The 12,371-nt window shown below is 36.3% G+C and overlaps 1 protein-coding gene across 1 annotated transcript; it reads left to right on the top strand.

The window, feature by feature from the left end:
- Positions 1 to 2,083: 2,083 nt before the first annotated feature.
- On the top strand, positions 2,084 to 11,898 carry LOC135631018 (pyruvate kinase 1, cytosolic-like). Its single transcript, XM_065138382.1, has 16 exons — positions 2,084 to 2,636; positions 2,746 to 2,842; positions 2,955 to 3,052; positions 3,354 to 3,509; positions 5,171 to 5,248; positions 5,433 to 5,564; positions 6,439 to 6,519; positions 6,698 to 6,769; positions 6,855 to 6,944; positions 8,504 to 8,648; positions 8,801 to 8,889; positions 9,564 to 9,659; positions 9,771 to 9,838; positions 9,942 to 10,041; positions 10,272 to 10,331; positions 11,419 to 11,898. Exons 1-16 carry the CDS (start codon positions 2,568 to 2,570, stop codon positions 11,569 to 11,571), a joined length of 1,584 nt encoding a protein of 527 aa, XP_064994454.1. The 5' UTR covers positions 2,084 to 2,567; the 3' UTR covers positions 11,572 to 11,898.
- The last annotated feature ends 473 nt before the right edge of the window (positions 11,899 to 12,371 follow it).

The following is a 12,371-nucleotide window of genomic DNA, read 5'->3' as shown; positions in this document are numbered from 1 at the left end:
AAATATAATTTCCTTTCGAGCATTCGTAATTCAAATTCGTGATCTAATCAAAGAATGCTTCTAACATAAGGAATTACTATATTATTGAATGGAGTGGTACAAAGGCATTCGATGTTTTTTACGTAGAAAAAAATAACAAATACAAAATCCAAGCATTATATTACAAAAATAATAATCACAGATATATTGTCACATGGTAAAAATAATATAAAAAGTCGAACTAAAAATAGTTCCTAATAAGAGAAGAACATTTTTCCTATAAGAGATCTATTTTTTTAAGAATTTAAATAAATATTCAGAATTTATAAATAAATCCTTTCGTTTAGTCTCAGCCATCTTTTCACAACCCATTCATATAACAAAAAGTCCGCTGTACGTCCATTTATATATTAAGATTATTAAATAAGTTAGCAACCCCAAACTTTATTCCACATGGAGACGAAAAACATATTAATGGTAGTATGACAATATTTTTATTCCATTTAATGATCGATCTTATATAATTAAAATATTATAGGTTATTATTACGGTTCGATTCGAACATAAATCAAATAATGCTGTGATAGAGAATATATGACTTGGTAGTTATCATTTTATTATCGATGTTGGGTCAAGGGGTCAAGGTAAAAAAAAAAACTCGAGTAAAATTTTAAGCTATCGAATTTTCAAAGCATCTCTCAAGAACACCAAAAGACAATTCTAATGGATTATGCATTAGTTTTTTATGAAATATTCTAAAAGGATAAATTTTTTATGAAATATTTTAAAAAGATTAAAGAACAGTTCAGAATACAATTTAGCTTTTATACGAAATATTCATAATAATATTTGAAGAAGATCTTGGGATAATTCGGATCGATTATAAACATATTCCAAAAAAATCAATAGGTGATTTATGACGATTATAAACTAACCCTTCTATCACGAGGTATTATTTTCCCTTAAATGTTAGTATAAAAGCATATTTATAGTTAAAACAAAGAAAATAGAATCAATAACTTAAATGTAAGATGGATTAGCTCAAAAGAATCTCTTATATATGAGCAAAACTATAAAGACCTTGCTCACCTACTGATGAGGATTAGCTCAAAAGAATCTCTTATGACTTACGTCAGATGACGCCTTACGCCTCAGATGACGTGACTGTGCTTAGTCAACCGAACCGAAACACCGACCGAGGCACATTAACGCCTACTCAGGCGCGGTTCTTCACGCCACGCTAGCGCCCATGTCAGACGCTATCAACCTGCCTCCTGCAGGCGGGCACATCAAACAACAGTAAGCTTCCCTATAAATACCCTCTCGTTCATCAGAGAAAGGGAGGGGGAGTCACAGATACAAACACTTCTTCTTCTGAAACCCCATCCACCTCTTCTGCTAACCTGATCGTCGGAGGGGTCGGGTCGAGCGCCCCGACCCGACCTTTGTGAAGGTGCGAAGCCGAGGGTCCCCGCCGGATGCGCGGACGAGGAGTTCCCGCCCGGAGGACACGACGACCCCGTCCCCGATCGGACCATCACACCGGACTGACCCCGCGGGCTCGAGGCACGCCCCGGAGAGATCCCCGACGTCCGGACCTGAACCGAGCCGCGTCGGCCCCGAGGCCACGGCTCTCAAAGTTGTTTCCCACGACACCTACGATATTTCTCACTTCGATTAGAATCACATCGTGTTAATAGAGACCCTCGGTATCTATTAGAATCATATGGTTTATTAGTTTCAAATCAAATCGGAATCGACCCTCGGTAATTCGATTTTTAGATTTGAAAAATCAAAATCGATGATAGTGGTTTTAAATTATTCTTAGTTATTATAATTTTTTTTATAATTTAAAATTTAAATAAAAAAATTAACGATCGAATCCAAAACCGTCGATTTTGAATTTAAAATCAACCTTTTGTCCATTCATTTCTTTAGTTTTAATAAATCAAAATAGTTGATTCCGGAATCGAAACCGTTGATTTAGAACGTGATGAGGCGGTTCAGATGATAATATTGGAAAAGAGGTTACTCTAAAATTAGCGCTCCATGCCAAAGAAATATAGAGAGGGAGGAATTGCTGTGGCGCCATGATTGCAGGCTCTGCACTGTTAGGGTGCGGCAGGGGGCAGAAGCCGAGGCGCGAGAGCATCCCCCCACGGTTTTGCTCACCCTTCGCCCACCGTTCTCGGTTACCGTCGGCAAATGCCAGTACGGGTGCCCACCACGCGGCCGAACAAGCCGCGCGCGCTGCCGCTGGATTTTTACCTCCGAAGCCCGTCGAATCGAGCTCCGCGGTCTAATCATGATGGCTCATGAGGTGTTTGCGTTAATGGCACGACCTTCGCAACGCTCGGGTATAGAAAGTCGGCATATTCCAAAGATGGGCGGGGCAAGCGGCGTGCATCACACGGTCGACCCATAGAATAATATATATCGGCGGGAATTGGGTCAGGGGGAAAGGCGAAGGCGTAGTGGGCGAACAGCATTAAAAGGAGGGCACCCCCTGGCGCTGCTGCCGAGTGGTTTCTCTTCTCTACGTCTCCGAGCGAACTCGACCTCCTGCGAGCTCTGATTAAGAAAGAAAGATGCATTCGACGAACCTTCTCTTGGAAGAGCCCATCAGAATGGTCTCCATTCTCCAGCCATCGAAGCCGGTACGTCCTCCTCCTCCTCCTTCCAATATGATCCGTAAAAGATATTGGAACTAAGTCGATCAAAACCTGTGTTTGATCCTGATCCTTCTATTCCTTTTTGACACTCCAGAGTTTCTTTCCTGCCATGACCAAGATCGTGGGGACGCTCGGCCCCAAGTCCCGGTCCGTGGAGGTGATCTCCGCCTGCCTAAAGGCCGGGATGTCGGGTAAGCCTCGTGTTCTTTCCATCTTACGTGATGCCCGTCTTCGTATTTGATGTATTGCTTCAATCGGCACTTGGGTTTGGTCCATGGACCTGATGAGATCCTTTTGTGGCAGTGGCACGGTTCGACTTCTCGTGGGGGGACGTCGACTATCACCAGGAGACCCTGGAAAATCTCAAAGCAGCTATCAAGGGCACCAAAAAGTTGTGCGCAGTAAGTCTTGCTTATCCGCCATACGTTCTTTTTTTTTTTGTGCGGTGGGTAAAAGCCCTACTAGTGTTTGATGGAAGCACTTGTAGTGTTTCATATTTCACGTACTGTTGATACAAGATATTGAGCTGCCAAAATTGCTGTAGTTCCCAAAACTTGGGCTGGTAACTTATCTCGGCTCTCTTTCTACTTATTATGAGAGTCTATCCCCAAGTTCTCGTGTCACTAACCATTTTCTAATGTCTAATGCATTCTTTTTTGGAATGGGGGTGTAAAAACACATGAACTTTTTGTTGTTTCCCAGGTCATGTTGGATACAGTGGGTCCAGAGTTGCAGGTGGTGAACAAAAGTGAGAAAGCCATCTCACTCGTGGCTGATAGTCATGTTGTTCTGACACCAGATCAGGAGCAAGAAGCTTCATCAGATCTGTTGCCTATAAACTTTATTGGATTATCAAAGGCAAGCAATTTCCTTCTTCATACCATGCTCATCCTTTGCACTCTGCTATCAATGGTGTTCTCTCTAGACTCTTCTTTTGCTTCATGAATAACTTGATATGGTCGAGTATTCTTGCTTGTATATTTTGTCTAAATGAGTACCTCTCGACTTATTTCACTATTCTTGCTCCTTCGTTACCCAATTTAACATTTCTTTGTTTTTCTTCACTTGCTCTGTTCGATGCTGTTTTAAACCAAACCACTAGCTACTCAATTGTGATGACCAAAGGTGATGCAAAAAGAATGGTCCTCGTGTCTTTTACCAAGAGTTATTTAGAATACTTGAACATATTTGTGTCCAAAAATTGTATTGCCATCTTGTGTGATCATTTTTAGTTGTCTTCCATTACTGAAAGTTAGAATTTAGATAAGTATTTAGAATACTTGAGCTATGGAGGCAAGCCTTTAATGATTAAGTAGGATTAAAACTGAATATATAAAATGTAATTTAGTGATTCTAAAATTTGACAAGAGAATATAGTTAAATTGGATGGACAAGAAATACTTTTAAGTAAATGTTTTAGGTATCTTGGATCATTTATTCAACAAGATGAAGAGATCAATAAAGATATTATTCATAGAGTAAAAATAAGATTGGTTAAAATGAGGGCATCAGGAATCTTGTGTGATCATCGGATATCTTTGTGATTAAAAGAAAAATTTTATAAGATAATTGTGAAACTAACAATGCTTTATGTATTTGAGTGTTGGGCAGTTAATAAAAATCATATACAAAATGTTTGTGTTGTCGAGATGAAAATATTGAGATGGAGGTATGGAGTTACTAGGAAAGATAAGAAAAAAATACTTTTATTATTTGTGAACAATTAGGTATCACATCGATGGAGAATAAAATGAGAGAAAATCGTTTAAGATAGTATGAGCATATGCTGAGGAAACTTTTGGACGTGGTAGTCAGAAGAGATGAAATAATTAATATTAGTGGTACGAGAAGAGTATAGGAAAATCTAAAATGATCTTGATAGAAATTATAAATAAATATTTAAGTATTTTGAACTTAACTAAACATATGGTTTTTTACAGATCTCAATGGTGACAAAAGATTCATGTAGTCGACACCAAATAGTTAGAACATATGGTTTTGTTGTTATTGTTGCTTTCCCACTGGCCTTGAATCTTTGTTCTTCCATATATGCACAATTTTAAAGTTTTTTTGACAATGTATTTAATTTTTTGACTTATCTTTTCGTAATTTACTGACATACTTTAGTCTATTTTGTAACCATTCTAACAAAAATATACTACGTTGTCTTAAATTTTCATCGTGTTGATTTAATCAAGAGAATTTATCCAAAGGATACCTAGTTATGTACCAGACGAGTTGACTTAATTGGGTTTAGCGATACAAGGATAGACAAGGCAAGGCCAAAAAGGAATTTATTAGAAATAATAGAAAGAGATATAACATGTGTACATATTTCCTAGCTTCTTTGATTACACTATTCTTTATAACATAATAACCTTTCAAGGTCACTGTAGATGTTGAGTTCCAACGATTTATTTTGTTCATTGAATCTATAATATAGCATAGTTGCAATTTGATGTCAAAATTTGTAACAAGCATAGCTGCGATTTAAGTGACAAGCTTTATACTTTTTGCAGTCGGTGAAGCCGGGAGACACAATTTTTATCGGCCAATACTTGTTCACTGGAAGTGAAACTACTTCTGTTTGGTTGGAGGTATGGCTTTGGAGGCTTATCTGATCTGTTGAAGGGATAAAATATTGCATGGTTTGCAATAGTAATCTTGAAAAGAATTTTTTATATCTAATATTCTAAGCTTGTGAAGATTTGTTATCTTGGTTGCTTTTATTAACGAGTGTTTTATGACAGCTGGCTTCTTTTTCTTTGAATGTCTCTGCAGGTTGCTGAGTTGAAGGGGGATGATGTAGTCTGCATAATTAAAAACTCTGCTACTCTGGCTGGGTCACTCTTCACTCTGCATATCTCTCAAATCCATATTGATTTGCCAACACTTACTGAAGCTGATAAAAATGTAAGCTAAAAACCTGCATAACACCAATCAAAATTGCTGGAAGATCAATAAAAGTTCTTCTGGTATCTGTCATGTGAAGAACTCGTTCACCCATTGATTGATTCTACTATGTAAATCTTAACATGCTTTATAGAGCAACTATAAGCAACAGTAATGGTGAAGCTTTCTTCAAAGAATGGTTGCATGAGAAATGGAAAATATATACAAGCAGTGATAAAGAAGATGGGTTGCAGATGGGTTTGGAATGGAATTGACATTCTTCTATTAAAATGACTTGCTTTTGTAGTCATGATTTCCCCCAATAAATTTAAGATCCCTTGACACTTAGCAGAAGAGGTGTATCTAGTAGCATTTAGGTCCCAATTATTTTGTCTACTTGATTTCTATTGGTCCCTTAATGTAGGTTTTTCCATTCCTAGAATAATGCATATAGCTGGTGGTATAATGTTCTCACATTTGTATGATTATTAGTGGTAATCCTTTGCATGAGAATTTTTTGTTTGTTTGGTTTTGCTAGTTGCTTATCCCAGATTGGTTACAATAGTTAACCATGCAACAAGGTTGAACTTGTGCTCAACTAGATTGAACTACATGGCGACAGATTGCCTAGTTAACTTTGTCTGCTGTTCTCTTGATTGCTGCTGTTGATTATTTATTTATTTATTGTCTTACAAGCATATTGAAAAAGCAACATGTCTGTTGTACTCCACCCTCAATTAAGGAGTTATTATAGTCCTCGAGAGTTACATACTATCGTTTAAGCAATTCAGGTAGTGGTTTGCTTGTACAAAAATTTTCTTCTGGATGACCTTGTTCTGTCTCATGTTTATTTAAGAAGCTTTGGGTTCCATTCACTGTATGGTCTATATTTCAGGTGATAACCACATGGGGTGTTCGCAACAAAATTGATTTTCTTTCTTTATCTTATACGAGGCATGCAGAAGATGTTCGGAAAGTAAGCTATTTCATTCACATTTATTACCTTTTGTTTCTCTTCTTAATATTCACTCTTATGGTGCATCAAAGTATTTAATCCCACCTTTCCTTTTGCAATTCATTGTGCCTGTTCTGATGCTCTTCTTTTCATTTATCTAAAAATATTCTGACACCTCAAATGTTGTTATTGATTGCAGGCTCGGGAATTCCTGTCAAAGTTAGGTGATCTCCACCAAACTCAAATATTTGCAAAAATTGATAACATAGAGGTTAGCTGCAAATAAGAATCAAGATACTTATAACATTTACATTAAAAATCTCCAAGTTGTGAGTAGGATTGCTCATTTGTTGCAGGGTCTTACCCACTTTGATGAAATTCTACAAGAAGCAAATGGCATCATTCTGTCACGTGGGAATCTTGGAGTCGATCTCCCTCCTGAGAAGGTTGCGTTCTTATTGTGGCTAGTGTTGATTGACTTATTGCTATCTAATTGTTGCACTTACTGACATTCCTTATACTGTGGGTAGTATTGTAGTTATTGCTAACCAATTATTATGTTTACATGCAAAATTTAATTGCATGTAACACACTAATTACATGTCTAATTAATTAACTTCAATGAGGTTAAAAAGGTTAGTTTATTGCATTTTGTATGGGTTTTTTTACCTTGTTAATTCTTGATTATTAAACTTCAAATTGTTTTCTTTTCTTTCTGGATCCATAATTGCAAAATAATTTGTTGAAGTTCTGCCTGTGTATTCTTAGGCATATGTAACATAGCTATGTGAGCATCGTACAGGATGTTGAAACCTCATGAAGAAATGTAGATATGGTTGTCCATGTATTTAAGCATGTTGATACATTATTTTGATTCCAAGGCATGAGCACTCCCATCTACGTTTATATATGCTGTTCGAAATCCATGTTTTTGTGTCTGATTGTGGCAAGCTATGCGAGTTTGTCTATTGTTCAGTCATATGCTTTGATTGTTACAAATGAGTTTTAATTAGAGAGTCACAGAAAGGGTGATCCTGCACCTAGAAAACTTCTTCGTTGAAATACTTGGGTACAACTTCCTCAAGGATATGAACTCATAACCTTTTCAAGACAGAGGAGAACCAACCATTATGATGACACCTGGTTGGGGCTCCAATTAGTGAGATATTTTACTGACGTGAGAACTTCAACTCAAAATTCTGATTATTTTCTCATAGTTATGTCTTGCTTTGACAAATATGGACTCTTTGCATCCCATAGAGGCCCTTGATGTGTTGTTTGGTTAGTTAATGTGAAGATAGTGTATCCTTTTCTCTTTTTCTAAAAAAGATTTGGGATTCTGATTGTTCGTCAACATATACAGACCCTATTAGTTCTCATTTCCAATTCGTCACGTTCTCCTCCAATTTTGAATTTACTAGTTTAGAGAACTTATTTTGGTACCATGGTTTTTACACATGTAAACTACAAACTTTGACATGTCTTTGTGATATCACGAATGTTTGGTAATCATGAATATGATAATAGTTATGTCAATAATATTAAGCAAATATGTAAATAATAGGTATCTGAAGCAAGATGAGTTTACTTATGTCCCACTTATGTCAAGGGTGAATTCTTCTGATGCAACTCACAGCTTTGAGTCAATTTAGATGAATGCATTAATATTCAGGAGGTAATTGATGAGTGTATACTCCATCAATTTTATTAAGAGCATACCTGGTAACATCCAAAGCAACAGTCTTTTCAGTAGTCTATTTTAGGACAAAAATGGTTAGTTGTGAAGTTGTTAAACAAGAAGAGAAGTGGGAAGAACTGCAGAAATTTTTGTGCTTCTTGGTGATCGTGTTTGACTTAATGATCATTCAAGATTGCAGCTGGAGAGTATCATCTAGTCATTTATTTTCTCTTTTGTTCTCTCAAAAAACAAGAAAAAAACTATCTGTTTCTTATCTATGCTACTTCACTAATTTGGTTGATGCTAATTTCTGAGATTTGTCTGCAGGTGTTTTTGTTCCAAAAGGCTGCTGTCTACAAGTGTAACATGGCTGGAAAGCCTGCAGTCATCACTCGTGTGGTTGATAGTATGACCGGCAATTTGAGACCTACTCGTGCAGAAGCAACTGATGTGGCGAATGCAATACTTGATGGTAATATTCTTTTGCTAGAGGAAATTAATTGTCCTAAATTGTTTAGTCAATGGCCAAGTATTGTCCAGTTTATAGTTTAAGATGCATGCATTTGTTAATTTGTTTCATGGACTTATTCCAAACAAATTTTCAACAATTTTGATTTTTTCCAGGAAGTGATGCAATCCTTCTGGGTGCTGAAACTCTTCGAGGATTGTATCCTGTTGAGACCATTTCTACTGTGGGTAGAATCTGTTATGAGGTGAGCCTTCCTTCATATTCCTTGCATAAGATCATTTTGAACGTTTTGATTGTTAAGACCGAGATTGCAATTATGGAAGTTCTATAAACTATATGAGAAGTTTAAATGACAAAAGAAGCTTTTGATATGCAGCCTTCTTTCTCATCTTACTGCTATATGTGTTTTGTAAGTGGCTACTTAATACAAATCTTGAATGCCACTATTGTCCTTTTTATGTTGTTAATGACAAAATTAGTATGGAGATTTATGATCAGATTTCTGTGCTTGGAAAAGATTTTACATGCTTGGGTGAACTACAGAAAGAAAACCACTATAAATCTTGTTATTGAATATAAATAAATGGTTGTTGTGTAGCACACAAAAAGATTATATGTATATTAATTTTGCCCATCCAACATCCATCTTCTATGTTCTTGTTGGCAGTCATACACCTTTCTTATTCTGTTTATGTTAAATGAGCTATAATGTTGTGTTTGAGGTAATTACAAATTGTGATGGTAAAAATTTTCTTAGTATGTGTGCATCTCTGTGTGGTGAAGAGTTTAATGAATCCAGTGTTTGATCCACATTGATCTGCGGGGGCAATTGTCCCCTAACTTTTAAAATAGGCATCTCTGGATCCACAAACCTCTTCACTTTTTCTTCCTTTGATCATCATAAAACCACTTTTGCAGGCAGAGAAAGTTTACAACCAGGATTTGTACTTCAAGAAAGCTATGAAATATGTTGGCGAACCAATGACCCATCTGGAGTCCATTGCTTCATCAGCTGTATGTTTCTACCTTCCCTTTCTTGATCCAAGAATAATCAACTACTATCCAAAGAAATTTATTCATCTTGAAGCTATTATAAAAAAATTGTTATGTGATGATTTTCTATAGGTACGTGCGGCCATTAAAGTCAAGGCTTCTGTGATAATTTGTTTCACTTCATCTGGAAAAGCTGCAAGGTGCCACCTTAGTTGGGACTCGATTCACATGTTGTAGCATCTGTTTGCAGGCACATGCCAAAAGTTTCTGACTTGTATTGGATTTACTTTGTTCTTTGTGTAGGTTAATTGCTAAATATAGGCCCACCATGCCTGTACTATCTGTGGTCATCCCTCAGCTTAAAACAAACCAACTTCGGTGGAGTTTCAGTGGTGCTTTTGAAGTATGTTTAATTCGACCATGCCTGAGTCACTAAGTCATTGAGATGATTTGCAATAATAATATTTGAGGATCTGGTTTTCGTCTTTTATTTTCAGTTAATACAGTAATATTTCTATGTCCTTTTGACATGAACTTTTTTACCGTTACTTTCTTTAAGTACTGTGTATGGTTACTGGTTACTCATTGGTATGTACGATTGAACCTACACTAATGTAAGCTAAACATTGGCAGGCTAGACAATCTCTCATAGTTAGAGGCCTTTTTCCCATGCTTGCTGATCCCCGTCATCCTGTAAGTACTTTTACCTCTTATTAGTTTCTTACAAGCTTTAAGTTATTCCTTGTATATATGGTAGTGTGGAATGGTGCAGTTTTTCCTAAAAAAATTCTGTGTGAATCTTTTCTAAGATATCTTTCATTTTTCCCCCTATGAGTCATCTAATCAAATTGGCATCCCTCCACCCAAAAGATTTGGTGTTTTACTTATTCAGAGGAAGGATTTGAGCTCATCTCTGAGGATTATATTTCTTTAATTCACCAGAACCTTTAAATGTTAGTGCTGGAAATAACAAATTTGATGCTTTAATTGTAGGATATGCTGCATGTTAGATCATGATAATCCAGATGTTATAGATGATGTGGCTGAAGTGCATCCAGATTAGTTTACTAGGCTTAGGAGCAAGTGACAGATGCTAGCTAGGAAGGGTTTCATGGGTGGGAAGAACGGGTTTCATGGGATATACTTTGGGCAATGATTGATAGAGCTAATGAACTCGGAATCTTCCAATCAATAAAATTTTGGTTCTTCACAAATTTGCCTCAAGTTGTTGGGGGCAAAATTATTATGTTGCAGTCATTGATATCCTGTCTAGGAAGATAAAGTGCTATTAACGCTTACCTAAATCATAAATCTAATGGGAGATAATCCATAATTCACCATGGTTCCCATACATATATAACACACACACGCACACATTATATATATATATATATATATATATATATATATATATATATATATATATATATATATATATATATATATATATATATATAATGTCTGCAATTTTTTTAAGATCATAAGATAAAGGGATTGTACAATTTATAATCAATTGCTGCTTGAGAGGGGAAACATGGTGAATAACTAATCAGTTCTGATCAAAATGATCTTAAAATAAGGAGGCAATATTATCATAATGGATTTAATGAAGCTTATAGTTGTGGGACAATTGTTCTGATTGGAACAATAAATATGTTTATTTTCTGGGTAAATTATAATCCCATTTGCTTCTTAAACCTCACTGGTCCCTTTCTTTCCTTTAACATGCTTAAGTTTGTTGTTAAACAATGAAGACTTATTATGACTTGTACTTGTGCAGGCTGAGTCAACTAGTGCCACCAATGAGTCAGTTCTGAAGGTTGCTCTCGATCACGTCAAGGCCTCTGGCCTGATCATGCCTCATGATCGAGTCGTGGTGTGCCAGAAAGTAGGGGATGCTTCCGTCGTGAAGATCATCGAGTTAGAGGATTAAAGAGCTGTTTTCCTTTCAAACTTCCAGTGCGCTGGCAGTGAGCTATCACTAATTTTGTCTTTTTTGTTTTTGAGAGTTCACCAAAGAAAACACAATTTATCCAACTATATCTATAGTTGGTAAGAGTTTTAAATTGGTATGCTCGTTAGGTTTGCGAAAACCAGTATACAAGTTGCGTTTAAGGTGTATGCAATTGAGAAAATCCAGTGTTTTTTTGCTGTAATATTGTGACAATCTCCTCTCTGAGATAGAGATTGTTGCAGATTGAAGTTATCTGGTAACATTTTTCTGAGATGGTTTAATCCATTGCCTTTGGTCACTGATTCATTCTCTGCGGTTGTTAACTGAGAACGCACACTTGGTGTATTCTTTATTGCAATAAAAAAGAAGATCCTGGATGACATTAGCTTAGAGATGGTTAAATGATTTAAGAGTTGGGTTATGTTGGCTCTTAATTTAAGTAGTTTTAAGCTTTTGGGTTGTGGAAGTAATGTTCCATAATGTTATTTTGGATCTGAATTGTGTTTCTCCCCTGTTCTTAGGAATGAGTTATGTTCCATAATGTTATTTTTGTGGTTCTGAATTGTTCTTCTCCCCTGTTCTTAGAAATGAGTTATGTGATCACATCTCCTCCTTCAAGTGGATGTATATGAGGTATTCAATGATTCTTAATCTTGGAATATGATAGCTATGAATCCTTAACTTTATGTTTGGGACTGTCCGAGAATCGAAGAGTTTCTGTTTCCAAACATTTTAAGAACTATGTTTTAGTTGATTTTTCAGAGAATTCAATGCCATGG

The sequence above is a fragment of the Musa acuminata genome, chromosome BXJ3-2 (genome assembly GCF_036884655.1).
Source record: "Musa acuminata AAA Group cultivar baxijiao chromosome BXJ3-2, Cavendish_Baxijiao_AAA, whole genome shotgun sequence".
Lineage (NCBI taxonomy): Eukaryota > Viridiplantae > Streptophyta > Magnoliopsida > Zingiberales > Musaceae > Musa > Musa acuminata.
This window is presented reverse-complemented; position numbering and strand designations above follow the sequence as displayed.